At 35.0% G+C, this 17,907-nt stretch overlaps 2 protein-coding genes across 3 annotated transcripts in view; one reads left to right on the plus strand and one right to left on the minus strand.

The window, feature by feature from the left end:
• Nucleotides 1-183: 183 nt before the first annotated feature.
• On the minus strand, nucleotides 184-17,263 carry LOC140756997 (uncharacterized). 2 transcript variants are annotated; one of them, XM_073092546.1, is made up of 4 exons: nucleotides 17,187-17,263; nucleotides 16,654-16,917; nucleotides 692-917; nucleotides 184-361 (listed from the first exon to the last, which is right to left on the minus strand). In XM_073092546.1, the coding sequence occupies exons 3-4, from the start codon at nucleotides 905-907 to the stop codon at nucleotides 287-289; spliced, it is 291 nt and encodes a 96-aa protein (XP_072948647.1). In that variant the 5' UTR covers nucleotides 908-917; nucleotides 16,654-16,917; nucleotides 17,187-17,263; the 3' UTR covers nucleotides 184-286. The 2 variants fall into 2 exon arrangements, with proteins under 2 accessions (XP_072948647.1, XP_072948648.1); XM_073092547.1 differs by lacking the exons at nucleotides 16,654-16,917; nucleotides 17,187-17,263 and adding an exon at nucleotides 1,882-1,902.
• The window catches only part of sff (BRSK family serine/threonine-protein kinase sugar-free frosting), a 51,310-nt gene continuing 49,055 nt past the window's right edge, over nucleotides 15,653-17,907 (plus strand). Inside the window, exon 1 of the mRNA XM_073092366.1 lies at nucleotides 15,653-15,847. Within this exon, the coding sequence (XP_072948467.1) occupies nucleotides 15,763-15,847 (85 nt within the window). The 5' untranslated portion in view covers nucleotides 15,653-15,762. The remainder of the gene's footprint in view (nucleotides 15,848-17,907) is intronic.

A 17,907-nucleotide genomic window follows, 5' to 3' on the forward strand; every position in this document is an offset into this window, starting at 1 on the left:
AATATGAAAATGTGTTTAAAACTTTTAAATATACATTTATGAAATATTCACAGAGAACAGAACCTTATTATTTTATTGAATTAAATATTTATGCATCAAAATCCCATCAAAACGTATAAGTGTAAAAAAGGGGAAAATAAATAAAACAGAAAATGGTATTTAATTTCAAATCAAACTGAAAAATAAGTTTATGATAATTTTATTATTAAATAAATAGTTTTATTGTTTGTTTTTAATAAATAGAACCTATATAATGTTAAACGATTGTTCTGTAGTTAAAATTACATTATTCTTCTTTTTTAGGCTCTTCTGTCTCTTTCGGCTTCTCTGCTGCGGCCTTTTCTTCTTCTATTTTAGCTTGCTATAAAAAATAATTAGAAATTAATATTAAATTATATTTAGTATGGATATTATAAATTAATTATCACTTGATTTAACGGTGAAGGGAAAGATCGTAAGGAAACCTGCATACCTAAGAAATGCAAAAATAAGTTCTGAAGGGCACGTGACGTCTACCTATACGCACTTGGCCAGCGCGGTGGCCTAATGCTTCTCATTCTGAGAGGAGACCCGTGCCCAGTAGTGGGACAGTAATGGGTTGATTAATATTTTACCCTTTCGGTACGAAACCCTATAAATCGGACAGATTTCTAGACTATTCGCATGACAACTGCTTAAAACATTAACTTACTGCTGCTTTCTTCACATAATCCTCTTTCTTCATCTGCAAATCTTTGCTGACTTCTCTTATCAGCTCCAACTCTTGGATTTGCTTAGCAGACAGAGGATCGAACACAGTGACCGGTTCCGTATTAGGATCGTCAAGATTTTTGATATAGTTGATATATCTTGCAGAAATAATATCATAGCGATCTTTGGAAATCGGTATATATTCGTCGTAAGACATTTTTGACTGTCTGAAATGTAAAAGGAATAAAATTAGTAGATAGAAGAGACTAAAACGAACTTCTTCATCAAACAGTGATAGTCTAGTGGCTAAGAAACGCGGCCTCTCGATCGAGGGGTCCGAGGTTCAAATCCCAGGCACGCACCTCTGATGTTCAAATTTATGTGCGTATTAGAAATTAATTATCACTTGCTTAAAACGGTGAAGGAAAACATCGTGAGGAAACCTGCATTCCTGAGAGATAAAAATCTTAAAGGTATGTGAAGTCTACCAATACGCACTTGGCCAGCGCGGTAGACTATGGCCTAATCCTTCTCATTCAGAGAGGAGACCCGCGCCCAGCAGTGGGACAGTAATAGGAAAACGAACTATTTCAACACAATGTCCATCACTAATCAATCTTTTTTTTGACGATGGGGAAACCTTCAAAACCTCGTGATGGTACCCGTGGGAGGACACGGGGTTATGTAGGATTCTTACGTCCTACTTGGGGACGCTTGCCGGGCAGTTCGAGCTCCCACTCTTGCCACCGGGCAGGGGATACCGTAGCCCTATTCTGGTCCCGGAACTACAGGGACATTTTTAGCTATTAAAGTTCAAAAAATGACGATATCTAATATGATGTAATTGTCATATATCAATCTTTCGTAGGCAAAACATATTTAAAAATAGATAGATCGACGCCTTAGTAGGATAAAAAGTTTCAGAACTCAAAAATAAATTATAATTTAAAAACTAAAAACCACGCTAGAATCCCGCAAGAAAAATCACCGAACCCTGATTCCGGATGGTTCTGATTGGATAATGGGATAAAATTAATAAAATCGTGTATTGTCATCGATTCTTGATAATTGTTCAAAATTTTAAATTGATCGGACCGTTCAAAGTGGGTAAAAATCGACTTCAAAGATTCCGTTACATACATACAACCCAAACTAATATAAAAGCGTGGTATTAATAATATAGTTACTTACATGCGTCTTCCCTTGAGAACAATAAAAGTACAACTAAAAGAATTTATTTTAAACTATTTTCTATTTTTCAATAACGCCTCTGTTAAATCAGAGGTCCTAAACCTTTTGTGCATTACAATTAATATAAGGTGAACATTTTTTGATTCGACTCCGGCGGCACCACCGCCACTGCTATTTCTGCCTTATGTGCAGTGTTAAGCGCTGATGTGTTCTGGTTTGAAGGGTGAGGTAAGGGAGATATACTTTTCCAAGGCATTCTAACTTAGGTAGGAATATAATTTATTTATTTATTTATTTATTTAAAATTTATTGCATCACCTCTAAAAAGAAATGCACAAAAGGGCAAACATAATGCCTGATGGCATTCTCTACCAGTCAACCCTGAGCTGATATAGAGAATTTGCAGCAGGTGTGTACAAAGTAATAAAAAGCGACAAACAATAAAAAAACAGCAGATATAATTAAATAAATATATATTATATTATGATATAATTATATAATGATGATATAATATATATATATATATATATATATATATATATGTACATACATAAATACCATTTATCATATATATAAATAAATAAATAAACACAAATAGTAACAACAGTCGATTAAGAGTTTGATGAGGAGTTCAGATAATGTTCACGGACAAGCTTTTTGAACACAGCTTTACTGGGGGCTTTCCGGATATGCACGGGCAAGGCGTTCCAAAGCAGTACCGCCTGAACAGAAAATGAGAAATGATAAAAACCACTAGAATGCAGTATAATCTTATCTAATAATGTCATTATATGCTAATAAGTTGGTAGAACCAGTGTGGTTTGATCAGGGTCGGGAAGGTACCACCGTCACACCAATTTCTAACGTGTACATGCCTTAATCCTCAAGTGTCGCAGCATTTGTGGTCAACCTCTGATAGTAATTTAATCTTGTCCGGGGTTGATTACAGATGTCCACGGGCGCCAGTAGCCACTTACCATCAGGTGGACTGCATGCTCGTTGTCTATTTAAATTATAAAAAAAATGTGATAAAGAAACATGCACCAAATGTTTCAATCCTCTGGAGTCAAAAGTTACTCTAATGAATAAAACATTGATTATAGCAATCCATTTACATACAATTAAACAATTTTAATTTACAATTTATATTTTTAAATGCATACCTAATTGTTAAGGTTAAGTTCAAAATTACTGCGATTTAACTCTTATTACTGAAGTTACAGGTAATATGTTGTATTAAAGTTATTCAAGGATAATATTAAAGTCAAGTGTCAATATTTGAGTATGTTGCTGATTTGTCAGAAACTTTTCCTAACTAACCGTTTAAAAATGATACTCCGAGACTAAATTTTAAAAGTTTAACGATAAATATTATCAAATATTATTGATTTCTCCACTTAGAGTTGCCTATGTTCGATATGAATAAACCGTAACCGATTTTCAAAGTTAAGCACCGTCGACGCGTTCGAAAATTGGATGGGTGACCCCAAGTGGCTAAACGTACCCGCACGCTTTGGAGTAACGCTACCCTTTTCGCTAAGTAGTCTATGCTACAACCCCTTATATTTTTATTATTTGCCCTCATAAGCAAACAGCGCCATCTATGATATTAAATTGCTAATTCTTGATTGTAAAAGTTATAACTAAAGAAGACATTTATTTCCACGACGTAAATTACTATTAATCTTAAATAAATGCCAAATAGATTACTAATAATTTCATGCCTTATGTAGCGTAAAGCGGTTATAACTTTTTATATTTGGCCTCAATATTAAACATGAAACATACTGATAATTTAAACATTTTTATGTAGGTATTATTTTGCTCAACCACCAATGTGAACGCAATATTGCAAATTCATTTTCTAAAATAAATATTTAAGTAAAATCTAAACGTAAACCTAAAAACGTAAGCATCTGTCTAACCTCAACTCATAAATGACATGTCGTCTTTCGTATTACCCTTCCCAAATGCAAGGAAAACATAAAATACTTTTATTCCTTTTATAATAATCTTAATGTAAAATAATTTAATTCTTATAAAATAACATTCAAATTTTAATATACAAAATCATATTCCGTGTTACATCGTTTTAATAATACGAAAGTGCAAAAACGGAACGCAACTCACCCCTAAGGCTAATGACTCACTCTCGCACCCTAGTCGAAAATGCGCGAACTCCCCCGATCGCATACGACCCGAGCGTACAAGAACGCTCCAAAAACACTACAATTTGTCTAAAATTATGTAACAAGATAATTTTTTTACAAAATATACATGTTAAAATCGTGATAAAATGTTTAAAAAATCTTCCAAACGCGGTTTAAGAGTTTTCGTGCAATACAAAGTGCAAGCGTGAAGTGAAAATATTGATTTTCTTGTGACGTACTGTTTAAGAGCAGAATACAGTGTTATTATGTACATGTGCTTATTATCAAGTGTGTTCGTTTTACATGGTAAACGGTTTTTCATATTTATTTCAACGGTTTAAAACAGCTATTTACTTGTAAGCGATTTCAGTGCCTCATCTAAAAATAATTATTTCAATGTCTAAACAGATAACAAATACCTTACAAATTGAATTAGATGCAAATTTATAGTTATTGGCATTTATTTTTATACAAATTATACTAATTCCTGTTTATTTACTTATGGACGCCATATTAATAAATAGATCGCGTATTCTATTATATAGCTTTCCCCAAAATTTTCCTTTGCGTAAACCAATACAAAACATATATGTAAATCTATATAATTTCGTACTGAAATAATAATATACTTAACTTAAATACAAATAAATTTCGTTTATGAACTCTTATAAAAAAATTAAATATTTTTATATCATTCTAATAAGACTAAATTTTTTCTTACGAAAAATATTTACGTTTTTATTGGCTGTATTTTACACAAAATCATAACACATTGAAAAGAATAAAAATGAAAAAAAAAACATTTTAAATCGATTGTCAAATGTCAACCCAATTCCTTGAAATGGACGACATTATGCCAACGAACGCCAATACAGCGCATTGAAACATTTATTATTTATCGAGCTTCAGCCGTTGTCGTCCGAGAATAGCGAAATATCTTATACAAGACTTGTCGTTATTAGAAACATTATTTTCGTAAATTGTAATCGTAAAATTTTATTGACAAATTTATGATAAATACGCTTGAGATACAAGTATTTTTATTTAGTTTTATATTGACATTTTTAGTATCGAAATAAGCCTCTTCGACTTAATCCGAAGCAGTAATAAATTGGCATCAATTTTCATAAGTAGGTACCTATAAAAATTATAACTATGTCCTATAACTTATTCTTAACTTATTCTTAAACTTATACTTATTAACTACTACTACTATTTATTAACTTATGCTTATTCTTAAACAACGTATTTTTGATAGAAAAGTTCATCTGTACGTCTGAGAGCTCTCTAAAAGGCTTTCAAAGGCGTATCGAGTCTTCTAGCTCGTAATTACCTAGATGGAGTTTTCCTTGTCATGCTGTGCTGAGGCCATTGCCCAGCAGTAGGGCAGTAGCTTGATAATTTACGTTTATTTCGGTTTTGATTCCACTTGTCTACTGTTTGTAATATGAATATCTTGTAGAAAAAGAACTCTTTTGATTTCATAAGTAAAAATCGTTAGGGTCAAACTACTCTTTCACAATCAAAGAGACGTTACCCAAACAATTAGTCAACAAGATTATACCCTCTTAAAATGTCTTATACTTAACAAGTGTAAAAACCAGTAATAATCTCGTGTTTAGAAACTCGCCGTTTCAAACAAGGGGCCCCAAGTTCGACTCCCAGGCACACAATTCTGATTTTTTAAAGTTGCGTATTAGAAATTAATTACCCATTACATACTCAGGCGGTAAAGGAAAATATTTTAGGGAAACCTGTACGCTTGAGAGCCCTTAAAAAGCTTTTAAGAAACGTACTTAACATATGGTGTAACGTGGTAGAACTCTATGTGGTTCGACTCCGGCGGCATCACCGCCACACCTATTTCTACCTCATAACAGAAGTGTTAGGCGCTGCTGTGTTCCGGTTTGAAGGGTGTGGTAAAGGAGACGGACTTTTATGAGGCGTTCCAGCTTAGTCCTCAGGGGTAGCGGCGCATCTGTGGCCGACCTCAGGTAGGAATATCTAATCCTATCTGGGGTTGATTACAGATGTCCATGGGAGGCAGTAGCCACTTATCAGGTGGACTGTATGCTCGTCTGCTACTCCTATATTATAAAAAAAGTGTACTAATTTGCACTTGGCTAACGCGGTGGACTATGGCCTAAATCCCTTCTGAAAGGAGGTAGACCCATGCCCTAAACTTAAGCAATATTAAAACTTATAAGTAACATGATTTTCATGTGATTAAGTGAACATTTTGTACCTGTTTCGTTTCGTGTTGAGTTGATTTCCTTAAAAATTACCGAATACAATTCCATTACTTAAATCGGCCTTGGAGAAAATGCTTACTTCTTAACAATAAATAAGTGAATGTTTGTCGTTATATTAGCAACATTTAGCAAAATAATAATTAAGTAATACATTGAATTGTTACACAAAATTATATTTTGTGTGTGTATGTTACCTACATTTCGGGCGTATTTAAACAGATGAACTAAATCCGATGAAATTTTCGGAAACGGAGTATTACAGATTCATCAAAACTTGTTTCTAAAATCAGCTTATTTTCTTAAAAAAACATTTGACTAAAATTTGTAGGTAAGGCAATCACAGAGAGTAGAACGCGAGAGAGAAGCTACTTTGCAATATATAATACCCTAAATTGACACCAAGAACATCTATAACCGACGCAATCGCCGTCGGTTACCATAAATCATTATTATGACAAAATTTGGTAACTAACTTAGGTCGTTGGTGTTGTAATCAGGTCCGAATTTAGGGGTGAGCAAGCATGACTTCTTCCCTAGGGCCTCACAAGGAAAGGAAGGGTCCCCCCTACAATAGAGAAAAATATCCAAATTTGGGCGGGTCAGCAACTTATGCGTTTTGTTTTTAAAACACTATTAAGTGTTTTTCCAAACAGTGTTTTATTTGATTTGTTGAAAGTGGATTTTGATAGACTTGACGGAATATTGTTCCTTTTATTTCGGGACCATTAGGGCTTCCACTAGTTTTTACCCCAGATCCTCCAAATCCGGACCTGGTTTTAATGACGTAAGAATTTGCGATTTGGTGATTAGTCGTACGGTATTTCAATAGAAAAATCACAAATGTTTCCAAAATTTACCTATTTTCTTATGAACTTATAAATATATTTATGTTACTACGTGAAATAATATGGTCACATCTGCACATAATTTTATGTTATTAATGAGGTAACCAGAATATTTTTTCTCAAAAAGTGTATATTATATTGTCTACTAAGTTATCTCTTTCTGTTATTATTGGAATTAAATCATTCAAGTATGTGAATAATTTATCACATAAGCCAAATAGAAATTATAGAACAACAGAAAACGCTTCAATTTTATTTCATTGTAATTAGTAAATGTATATCACTATCGAAATCGAATGTGAAACTATCGTAAGTGCTATAATTGTGCCTATAAATACATCTTTTGAAGGAGATACTTATACAACACTAAATAAATGATTATAAATAGAATTTCTAATAGAAATGTTTGAGAAATATACATGGCTACCCCGCAAAACCTGTAGACTAAAAACGATTGAAATATTGTGTGTATTCCCACACACTAGTACGAGAATACAACATTGTTAGCGCTTTATATTACGTTGACCATTTATCGATGAGCTCTGTTTCTCTGCTACATTCCAATATCTGTTTCTATCTCTAAATCTGAGCATGGGTCTATGATAAATTGTCGGTACTATACATATAAATATACATTGCTGCCTTTCAGTAAGATCCTCAAACCAAGCTTATCAATAACAAGGACGTCTATTATTATTGAGGACGTTTATATAATCGCTGCATTGGGAATAAGCCACTTATTTTTATTGAAAATTTTAAGTTTCATGACGCAGTCGAGGCGGAACGGTTACCATACTGGACAAGTAAAGCGGTCCGGGTGCGATCCCTGGTCAGACAGACATCGGATAGATGAATTTGGATTTCTGTTTTGAATCTGAGTATGTATATATGAGCGTAGAAAACGTCATGATTTTATATACGGCTTACGAACTCGACCATGAAGTTTAAAATGATATAATATAGTGTCTATAACCTAAAAACAATAAATCCAATATTTTAATGTTTGACAGTTTCGTATACATTCAGAACGAGATAAACATCAATCTTTGATAATTAGAAGCAAGCAAAACACTTTTTGCAGCTAGGAACGTAGAACGCAATGCAAAAACTCATCTATCTTTACTCCTTACCTTACTTTCCTTGATACGATATCTCCCTCAGGATCTGTCTCGCTTTTCCTTTTAAATTCTAACTTCTTTGCCAGATCTTTGACGAAGATTTATCCTTATGCTATCATTTTCCGAGATCTACAAGTATTTTTAGAATTCCTTTCTTTCTTGAAAATAGCATAAAATTAGTTAAGACTTTTGTATGAGGGTTCAAGATTGCCTAGGATATTTTCTTACAGAATCGTAAAGTATACTTCATATTTGTATTACTACATATTTGTCGATTAAGGGTCCGTTTTCGGTGACAGTTTTAAGCAATCATAAAACCTTAAGTTCAGTGACCTTCCTAATCATATCGACCGGAATTTACTGCTTATCGCGCCCTTCTAAGCACGCTAATGCATATATCAGCCATCTCTTTACCCATTAATCTATCTTAGATTTTGCTCGACGGTGCATAGGTTACAGCATCATCTAGTTACGAGCGCTTCGGTACAAGATAATGAGCTCATTATCTTGTGTTCTTCCGGGACTTGTGAAGGTTGTAAGATCTACAAAATAGTCAGGCGCTATCAAAAATTGGGTAATGGACCACTAAGGGCCGTTTTAGGCGTGTCCATGCTTTGGAGGGCATGTTAAGCCATATGTTAGTATTAAATAGTTCCTAAACTTTGTTGGAGGCCTTATAGGTTTATAAATAATATACGGGTTCGCCACTAACTTAACTTTTGATGAAGAAAAATAGAATTTGATCAGGATAAGAAAATCATGTTTATGTGTAATGTGAGACAATGTTTTCTCTTGAAAGTTCTTAGTTTTTGACCTTTACACAACTTTTACCAATTATATAAAAGGGTCTTAACTATTTACTAAATAAATAAGACCTTTAAAAACAGTGTTGGATTACATTGAAATTATTGGTGAAAGTAATCATCTTACATAAAAAGAAAATAAAAAACTTGGTTTGTAATTCCTCCAAAAATATTTTGATCTCATCATCATTCTCAAGATCTATCCATTATTGTGCCACTGTTGGGTATGGGTCGTCTTTCAGAATGAGAAGGATTAGCCCATAATCTACCTTGCTGGCCAAGCGTGTATTGGTGGACTACACATACCTATAAGATTTTTTTAAAGGCACTTTGCAAGGCATTATAATTTATTAATATTGAAAATGAAAAAGACAAATACTACGTGAATTACGCATAATAATACAACGTTATACAATATAGAATATAACAATATAACGTTAATTTAGGATATTTTGAGAGGTGCCGCAAACACCGAACATGTACAAACGTTTGGTTTGCGAAGCTTGCAAGTCTACACAAGTCAAACGCTCTATCCACAAATTTGAATTTGTGACGGCTTGTCGAGGTATGGCGAGCATGCGGACGCATTGCAATTAACCCGCCTCTCAAGTTACCCCTGAATTGACCATTGAAGCGAACACCCTTATAAGGGCCCTTCCCGTATAGGTATTATTCCTTACTAGAGTTACATCCAAGCTACTTATTTTTATTAGTTAATACATTATTATGTAAGCACAAAAAAGCTTTATTTTAGCTTTTAAAAGTAAATTGTAAAAATATTTCGATTATATAAAGATGTATATGTAATTTAAAATATCGATATGTTTGTAACACATGACCCATTTAAGATTATATACTTATTATTTATTCTATTTCAAGTGTGTCGATGACAAAAATAGCTCGTAATGGCCGTAATAACTGAGAAATTCAATCCATTCCCTTAGCAGTCATGTCGCCCATTTACTAAAATAATATCAATAAAAAATATTTTTTTCATGTTCTGCACATCCCTAAGGTTGACTGGGAGAAAATGCTAATTAGCATTAAGTCCGCCTTTTGCACCACACTGTATTTAACATGGTCAATAAAGAGTAAATAAAGAAATAAGAAATAACTATAAAATATCGTAATAAAACTACTGGTATATCAATAGTAATAAATACGTTATGTATGCATAACACCGTCCTATCATTAAGAGGGTAGGTCAATCACCGTCACAGTCAACAAGGGTTGACACTTCTAATAATAGAAATAAAACCACTGATATTCTTGGGTATACAGGAAATCACATTTTATATAAATCTAAATGTCATTAATATGAATATACATGATTGGTTAGGAGTCTTTGTATCATCATCATCAACCCATTACTGTCCCACTGCTAGGCAGGGGTCTCCTCTTAGAATGAGAAGGATTAGGACATAGTCCACCGCGCTGGTCAAGTACGTATTGGTGATCTTCACATACCTTTGAGTTTTTTTTTTATAAATCTCTCAGGTTTCCTCACGATGTTTTTCTTCACCGTTTAGCAAGTGATAATTAATTTCTAATACGCACATAAGTTTGAAAAATCAGAGATGCGTGCCTGGGATTTGAACCTCGGACCCCTTGATCGAGAAGCCGAGTTTCTTAACCACTAGGCTATCACTGATGCGTCTTTGTATTATGAGTGTAAAATACACACGCGAGAACACTCGGTCTAGTTTGTCTGAACAGGGATCGAACTTTGAACCCTATCTCTATCAGACCGGTGTATTAGTATTGTAAAAATAAAATTTCATTTTAATCATAAATTATAAAATAAATTTAATTAAATAAATTATTTTATTTAAAAAAATATTTAAAAAAGTACAAAAACAAAACAAATACCATTTTCTAGATGCTCATACTTAAACATAATATAAAGGGATGGTGTTTTTACCAGTTTCAAAATAACCTTCGACACCGGTTATAACTGATATAAACGAGATATCAACAACACACCCCATAAAATCGTATAAAATAAATAAATCTTATATCTAAAATTCTCGTGTCACAATGTTAGTTACCGTACACCTCCGAAAAGCCTTTACCGATTTTCAGCAAATTGTATAAGCATATTCAGTAGGTATGAGAATCGGCTACTATCTATTTCATACCCCTAAGTGATAAGGGTTGTTCACCCTTAACATTTTTTTATTTATATGGCAACACAACGTTCGCCGGGTCAGTTAGTATTATATATCATTTTTAATATGGATAATTGAGTCATGTTTGCATAGTGCCGTCCACGTAATGTGTGCCACCTCTATACAAGGATCGGCACTTGTAATAAGTAACCACGTAAATGATATTACTACAGTTGTCTAGAACCACCCTTCATTCAATAAGTAATATGGGAATACCAAACGACCATAGACTCCACCCGATGATAAGTGCCCACTACTGCCTATGGATCTTCCAAGATAAAATCCAGGTGGTAGAACCCTTTGTGGTTCGACTCCGACACCACCGCCACACCTATTTCTGCCTAATAACAGCAGTGTTAGGCGCTGCTGTGGTCCGGTTTGAAGGGTGTGGTAAGGGAGACATACTTTTCCGAGGCGTTCCAGCTTAGTCCTCAGGGGTAGCGGCGCATCTGTGGCCGCCCTCAGGTAGGAATATCTAATCCTATCTGGGGTTGATTACAGATGTCCATGGGCGGCAGTAGCCACTTACCATCAGGTGGACTGCATGCTCGTCTGCTATTGCTGCCCCTGAGGACTAAGCTGGAATGTCTCGGATAAATATGACTCTCTTACCACACCCTTCAAACCAGAACTCATCAGCTTAGCACTGTTATTATTAGGTAGAAAGAAGAGTGGCAGTAGTGCCGCCGGAATCGAACCACAGGGTTCTACCACCTTCAAATCACTACAGAATGTTTTCAACGTGTCAAATTTCGTTGAATAATGACATTTATATAATTTATCTTTGTGTCAATAGCTGAAAAGGTCAAATAGAGTCACTGACATCTTTACATTTCAGGCCTTCTAAAGTACTTTTTTATTTCTTTGCTACTCCTATATATTCGATATAAAAATGATTAAGATAACATTAAAATAATAAACATTTTTTAAAGAAAACTTTTTCTCGGGACGTGCAGGATGTAGAGGAAATCTTTAACAGCACGCCAGTGTGACAGCCAAGTCAATAAAGATATGAACCAAATAAAAAAAAACATAGTATAACAATATTTTAATAGTAGTTAAAAAACTAAAAATCACGCTATTATAGTTAATCACACTAAAAAGTAATAATTGTGGCAATCTAGTAGCTTTGCCCGAAAATCATTAATCCTGATGATCTTGATGAGGACAATGGGACAAAATTATTTAAATCGGGTATTGTCATCAGTTTTGGATTATTATTAACAATTATGATTTAAAACCGCTAAAAGTGGATAAAAATTGAGTTCAAACATTCCGTTACATAAAAACATACCTTTTTTTGTTTTTTTATTTTTTGTTGACGAGGGGGAAACCACAGGTCAAGCTAATAAAAGCGTGATAAAAACAAGGTTGACTAAACGGAACATATGTGCATAAACTCGAGTTTATTGGTAGGCACTGAAGAGTTCCACTACTCACCTCCTGGCTTTATCATCAGATCACTTTTTAGATGCCAATTGATTCTTATACTAGTATTATCATACACATAAAAAGTTTCGTTTCGATACGACGATTAAAAATAATGTTATTACATTACTTATTATTTACAAATAAAGTAAGTAAATATATGTTAAAAAGAGCAGCGAAGACAGCTTTTTATTACAGATATAGTGCGCGTAAAATTGCTAGTACGCTCTGAATATAGAAATGAATTGCGTCGTCACAGCAAACTGTATGACTACACCTGCTCGCAACAACTTCAGAGCGGACTAGCAGTTTGGCGCGGACTATACACTCTTACACATAATAAAATAAACATATCATAAACAAAATAAAGTTGTAACAATATTGGCCCATGACGAAACATTGTCGACATTATTTTTTTAATTACAATGCACAATTTATTCGACAGGAAAATAAAGTTTAATTAGCTCTAGCACAAAATACAGTTACTACATTGGCCTAACGACTAAACATTGTTAGCGCAGAAACCCAATATACTGGACCCCTGCCAAGCTTTTAACATTCATCTATGCCCCCATAACAGCGATATAACTTTACGATCTTGCTATGAATCGGGTTTAAGCGGTTGCAATCGAAAAGAGAATTGGGTAGCAAAGAAAAATGTAGATGGAGTTTAAAGGTTTAGATCTAAGTATGGGAACAGTGTGAACAATACTTAAAGATCTAAATTGATTTTTTACTTTTTAGTACCCACTGATTAATAGCCCTACCTCAATGGGTGGCTACTGATGCCCATGGATACCTGTTATGTCTGTTATTATCCCTAAGGACTATGAACACCTTAGACAAGAAAATACAGTTTTTTTAAGTCTTTATGTACACAAATTTATAAAAGACAAAAAAAAATAAAAAGTCTCCCTTAGCGCGTAATGCGTTAGGCCGAAATAGGTGTAGCGGTTATTTGGAGACAAACCAATAACCATAAGGATTCTACCTTTAAATGTACTTTTCTATACTGTAGGCTAAAGGCTGACTGCACCTCTTTAAAGCTAGTACCTACTTACTGTACTTAAACCAAAATGTGAAAAATGAGTAAAACGATACTTAAAACTTTTTATCATCATCATCAACCCATTACTGTCCCACTGCTGGGCACGGGGCTCCTCTCTGAGTGAGCAGCATCAGGCCATGGTCCACCGCGCTGGCCAAGTGCGTGTCGGTAGACTTCACATACCTTCGAGATTTCTTTTTTTTTATAAATCTCTCAGGTATGCAGGTTTCTAATATGCACGTAACTTTAAAAAATCAGAAGTTGGGAAAGCCTGGGATTTGAACCTCGGATTCTTAACCACTAGGCTATCACTGCCTGTCCCTGTAGTATCGGGACCAGAATATTCTTTAGTGCGGTAGAAATCCCACATAACCCGGCGTCACTCCCATGGCGTCGGGTTCCTTTTGAAGGTTTCCCCCTCGTCAACAAAAAAAGGCTATCACTGCCTAAACTTTTTATACTATTTGTGAATAGTTAAGTACACCTGACACATCATGTACTACTTACTTAACAACACTATTTCCTATAAAATGATATAACACGAGGCCTTCCAACTTAGGTAGTTCACGGGTAGCACAACTGCAAAACAACCTGCAAAATATGAAAAAAACACGGCCCTAACGACTTCGTGTTGTTGGTGCCAACTCTAACCAGCGCATAGCATTAGTACTATACAAATATATATAATACTAGCTGACACGGCAAACTTTGTACCGCCTCAAAATCTATTTATCAAATATATTTCATATAAAATATAGCCTATGTTACTCGTAAAATTGTAGCTTTCGAATGGTGAAAAATTTTTAAAATCGGTCCAGTAGTTTTTGAGCCTATTCATTACAACCAAACAAACAAAGTTTTCCTCTTTATAATATTAGTGTAGACTAGCTGACCCGGCAAACGTTGTGTTGCCATATAAATAAATAATGTTAAGGGTGAAGAACTCTTATCACTTAGGGGTATGAAAAATAGATGTAGCCGATTCTCAGACCTACTGAATATGCATATAACATTTGGTGAAAATCCGTAAAGTCGTTTCGGAGGAGTACGGTAACTAACATTGTGACACGATAATTTTATATATAAGATAATAAGATTAATTTGACGTAGAGTTACCGTGGTTTGGTTTGGTACCGCAAACTAACGACTGTTATTAATATTCAATCTAACCATTGTTTCGCCCACCAATGATTGACATTAGAAAATTTCTTGCCAAATTTTAATCTTTGGTTGGTAAGAAATGGATAGAGTGATTATTAATAACGGATATAAGTGTATTTTGGATTTCAATTAAAATCCATCCATCCATTAGCCTTTACGAGTCCACTGCTGGACCTTCCCCTAATCTGCGACCACTCCGACCGGTCTTGAATCCAGCGGTTCCGCCGTCCGCTTCAGGTCATCAGTACACCTGGTCAGGGGGCGTCCTGTACTCCTTTTGGCCGTGACGTGGTTTCCATTCTACCATTCTACCCCATCGGTTGTCTGTCCTACGAACCATGTGGCCAGCCCATTGCCACTTCAACTTACTTATTTCGGATAAATTAAAATAATTTAGTATTACCTGACTACGGAGGGTAATGTCTTATGATCGTGTGTATATGAATGTATCATTCTCTGAATGTATCATCATTTCTTCTCTAACCTAACCTAACCTAAATAATTTGACGGATTTTAACATATGATATGTCGTTAGATTTGCTTAAATTTTGGCTACAATTTAGACATAAGTTACTTATATTATTACATTAACTTCCCTTTTCAGTTTATTCCTATCAAAAAGTCGGGTTTTTGTTTTTTGATAAATACAATTTTTACTAAAAAAATACATACATTCTCGTTCTTACTACGAACCCTAAAATAGACCTAAAAAAGACGAGGCACTGAAATATTTGCTTACCCCGCAAAAAACAAAATAAATTTCCAAATAATCCAGTTACCCGGAAACCGGAATGACCGTCCATATTTCTCGAAGCAAACTCAAAGACTAGCCATGCGGGCGACGCATGCAAGTGTGACCGCGGCGATATGACCCTATGTTATGACGTGTACAACTGACTGACGTGAACATGGAGGGGGGTACCACGGCCTCGGAGGCCTACCAGTACGTGGGGCCTTTCAGATTGGAGAAGACGCTGGGAAAAGGCCAAACAGGTAAGAATTTCTTAATTTTATTATACTTTAATTTGTTACATAAGGCTCCCAGTTGGCATATTTTTTCCGTGACCTTTTTTATAATATAGAAGTAGCAGACGAGCATTAGGTAAGTAGCTACTGCCGCCCATGGACATCTGTAATCAACCCCATACAGGATAAGATTCCTACCTGAAGTCGGCCACAGATGCGCGACCCCTGAGGACTAAACTGGAACGCCACGGAAAAGTATGTCTCCATTACCACACCCTTCAAACCGGAATACAGCAACGCCTAACACTGCTGTTATTAGGTAGAAATAGGTGTGGCGGTGGTGCCGCCGGAGTCGAAACACAAAGGGTTTTACCACCTGCCGTTCCGCTTCTTTTTCGAATTTATTTACTCCCATCCTAAATTGCGTTTCTTCTTGATGATCTGCTTCATAGATTTAGTAACAGCCGTAATATTGACATTCTCAAGACCCGTAGAAAATGAGTTTCAGCGTACAGTTATTATCCGTATGAAATTTGTTAAAATGATGGAGATAGAGAAATCCTTGACATTGAAAGCATGTGCTAATTTTGTATTCAAAACAATTTTTATACTCACAGTGATGCTCACTGGCGAGATTGGTTAAATCAGATAATACGTTATCGTGGTTCGTTTCAGTAAGAGTATTGTCTTGTAAATCAGTTTGACTGTTTCCCCTATCAATGTGCTATCGTGAGCATTATTGGTCATATGAGCAGTTTTGTTGTGAAATTCACAATCGGTATACGTCTGAACGTTGTCAAAATGATCCCAACATAGAAAACTATTGCACTTACTGCAAGCTGAAAACACCTCCGAAGAACACGAGACATAGTCACAGGTTTGGTAGCTACCTGATGACTCTGATGCACATGATTGAGGACGCCGCTCCGAATTATTTTCAGGGACATACGTTAGGTCGTTAATGTCATCACTATCAGCAAACCGGTCTTCATTTTCACCTATAGAATTGCTTTCGGGTGTACTTTGGCGGTCATATACTGACCTTGTTATCCTTTCGGCTCTATTATTTCGCTTCATAATTTTGTAAAAATCTAAAACTTTAAATTTTTTTTTCAATGAATACTCGACAAAAGGTAGTATCTGATTTGACACTTACACTAACTTAACAACAATTACAAACAAAAGAGTATTATTACAAGCAAATCGAGGGCTATGAAGTATCATTTTGAAATATTTTATTAAAAAATGACAAATTATTCAAAATTAAACAGTGAATAGGGTATTATATTATAATGACACAAAAAGACATCATTATTTAACAGGCAAAAGGGTATTAACTTAAAATAATACTGTATAGAATACTCACAATGTATGCGTTTGCTCCGAAGTTGACAAAACACTGGCAGCAACTCGTAATAAATGCATGTTGCGCTGAGCGTTAACTGAATCAACTAAGTTGTGACCCTTTTGACCGAATCGGAAATAGCGTGATTGAACAGTCCATAAAGAAATATGTGGCCATATCTTATAAATTAATAGGCCTAAAAATATCATTGTCAGGCCAATTTATAGAGAAAAAAATATGGAATTCGAAACGCAAATAAAAAAAATCGCCTTTTTAGACTTAATACCCTTTTATTTGTCATGTGTGATTAACGTTCGACTGACATTTAATGTTTACAAGGTGACGTCACTAGCTTCAGCCAATTTCGTGCGTTTTAATCATGTGGACGAACATGAAAATTAAATGATTTTATTATTTATTTATTAAAAAGATCACACGGACTTTCTAATTTTTGAAGGTAGTGGAACCCTTTGTGGTTCGACTCCGGCGGCACCACCGCCACACCTATTTCTACCTAATAAAGGCAGTGTTAGGGGAGACAGACTTTTTCGAGGCGTTCCAGCTTAGTCCTAAGGGGTAGCGGCGCATCTGTGACCGACCTCAGGTAGGAATATCTAATCCTATCTGGGGTTGATTACAGATGTCCATGGGCGGCAGTAGCCACTTATCATCAGGTGGACTGCATGCTCGTCTGCTACTCTTACATTATAAAAAAAAAACTGGGCTTAGTTGGCTTATAAAA

Source organism: Epargyreus clarus, unplaced genomic scaffold (genome assembly GCF_041222505.1).
Source record: "Epargyreus clarus isolate Ecla_fem2 unplaced genomic scaffold, WU_Ecla_fem_2.2 ptg000036l, whole genome shotgun sequence".
NCBI classification, from domain to species: domain Eukaryota; kingdom Metazoa; phylum Arthropoda; class Insecta; order Lepidoptera; family Hesperiidae; genus Epargyreus; species Epargyreus clarus.

Bases quoted from the DNA above. Each gene is read 5' to 3' on its own strand.
- LOC140756997 (XM_073092546.1), bottom strand. From the start codon at position 907: ATGTCTTACGACGAATATATACCGATTTCCAAAGATCGCTATGATATT. The intron at 362-691 runs GTAAGTTAATGT...TATTTTTTATAG, and splicing joins ATTATGTGAAGAAAGCAGCA to CAAGCTAAAATAGAAGAAGA.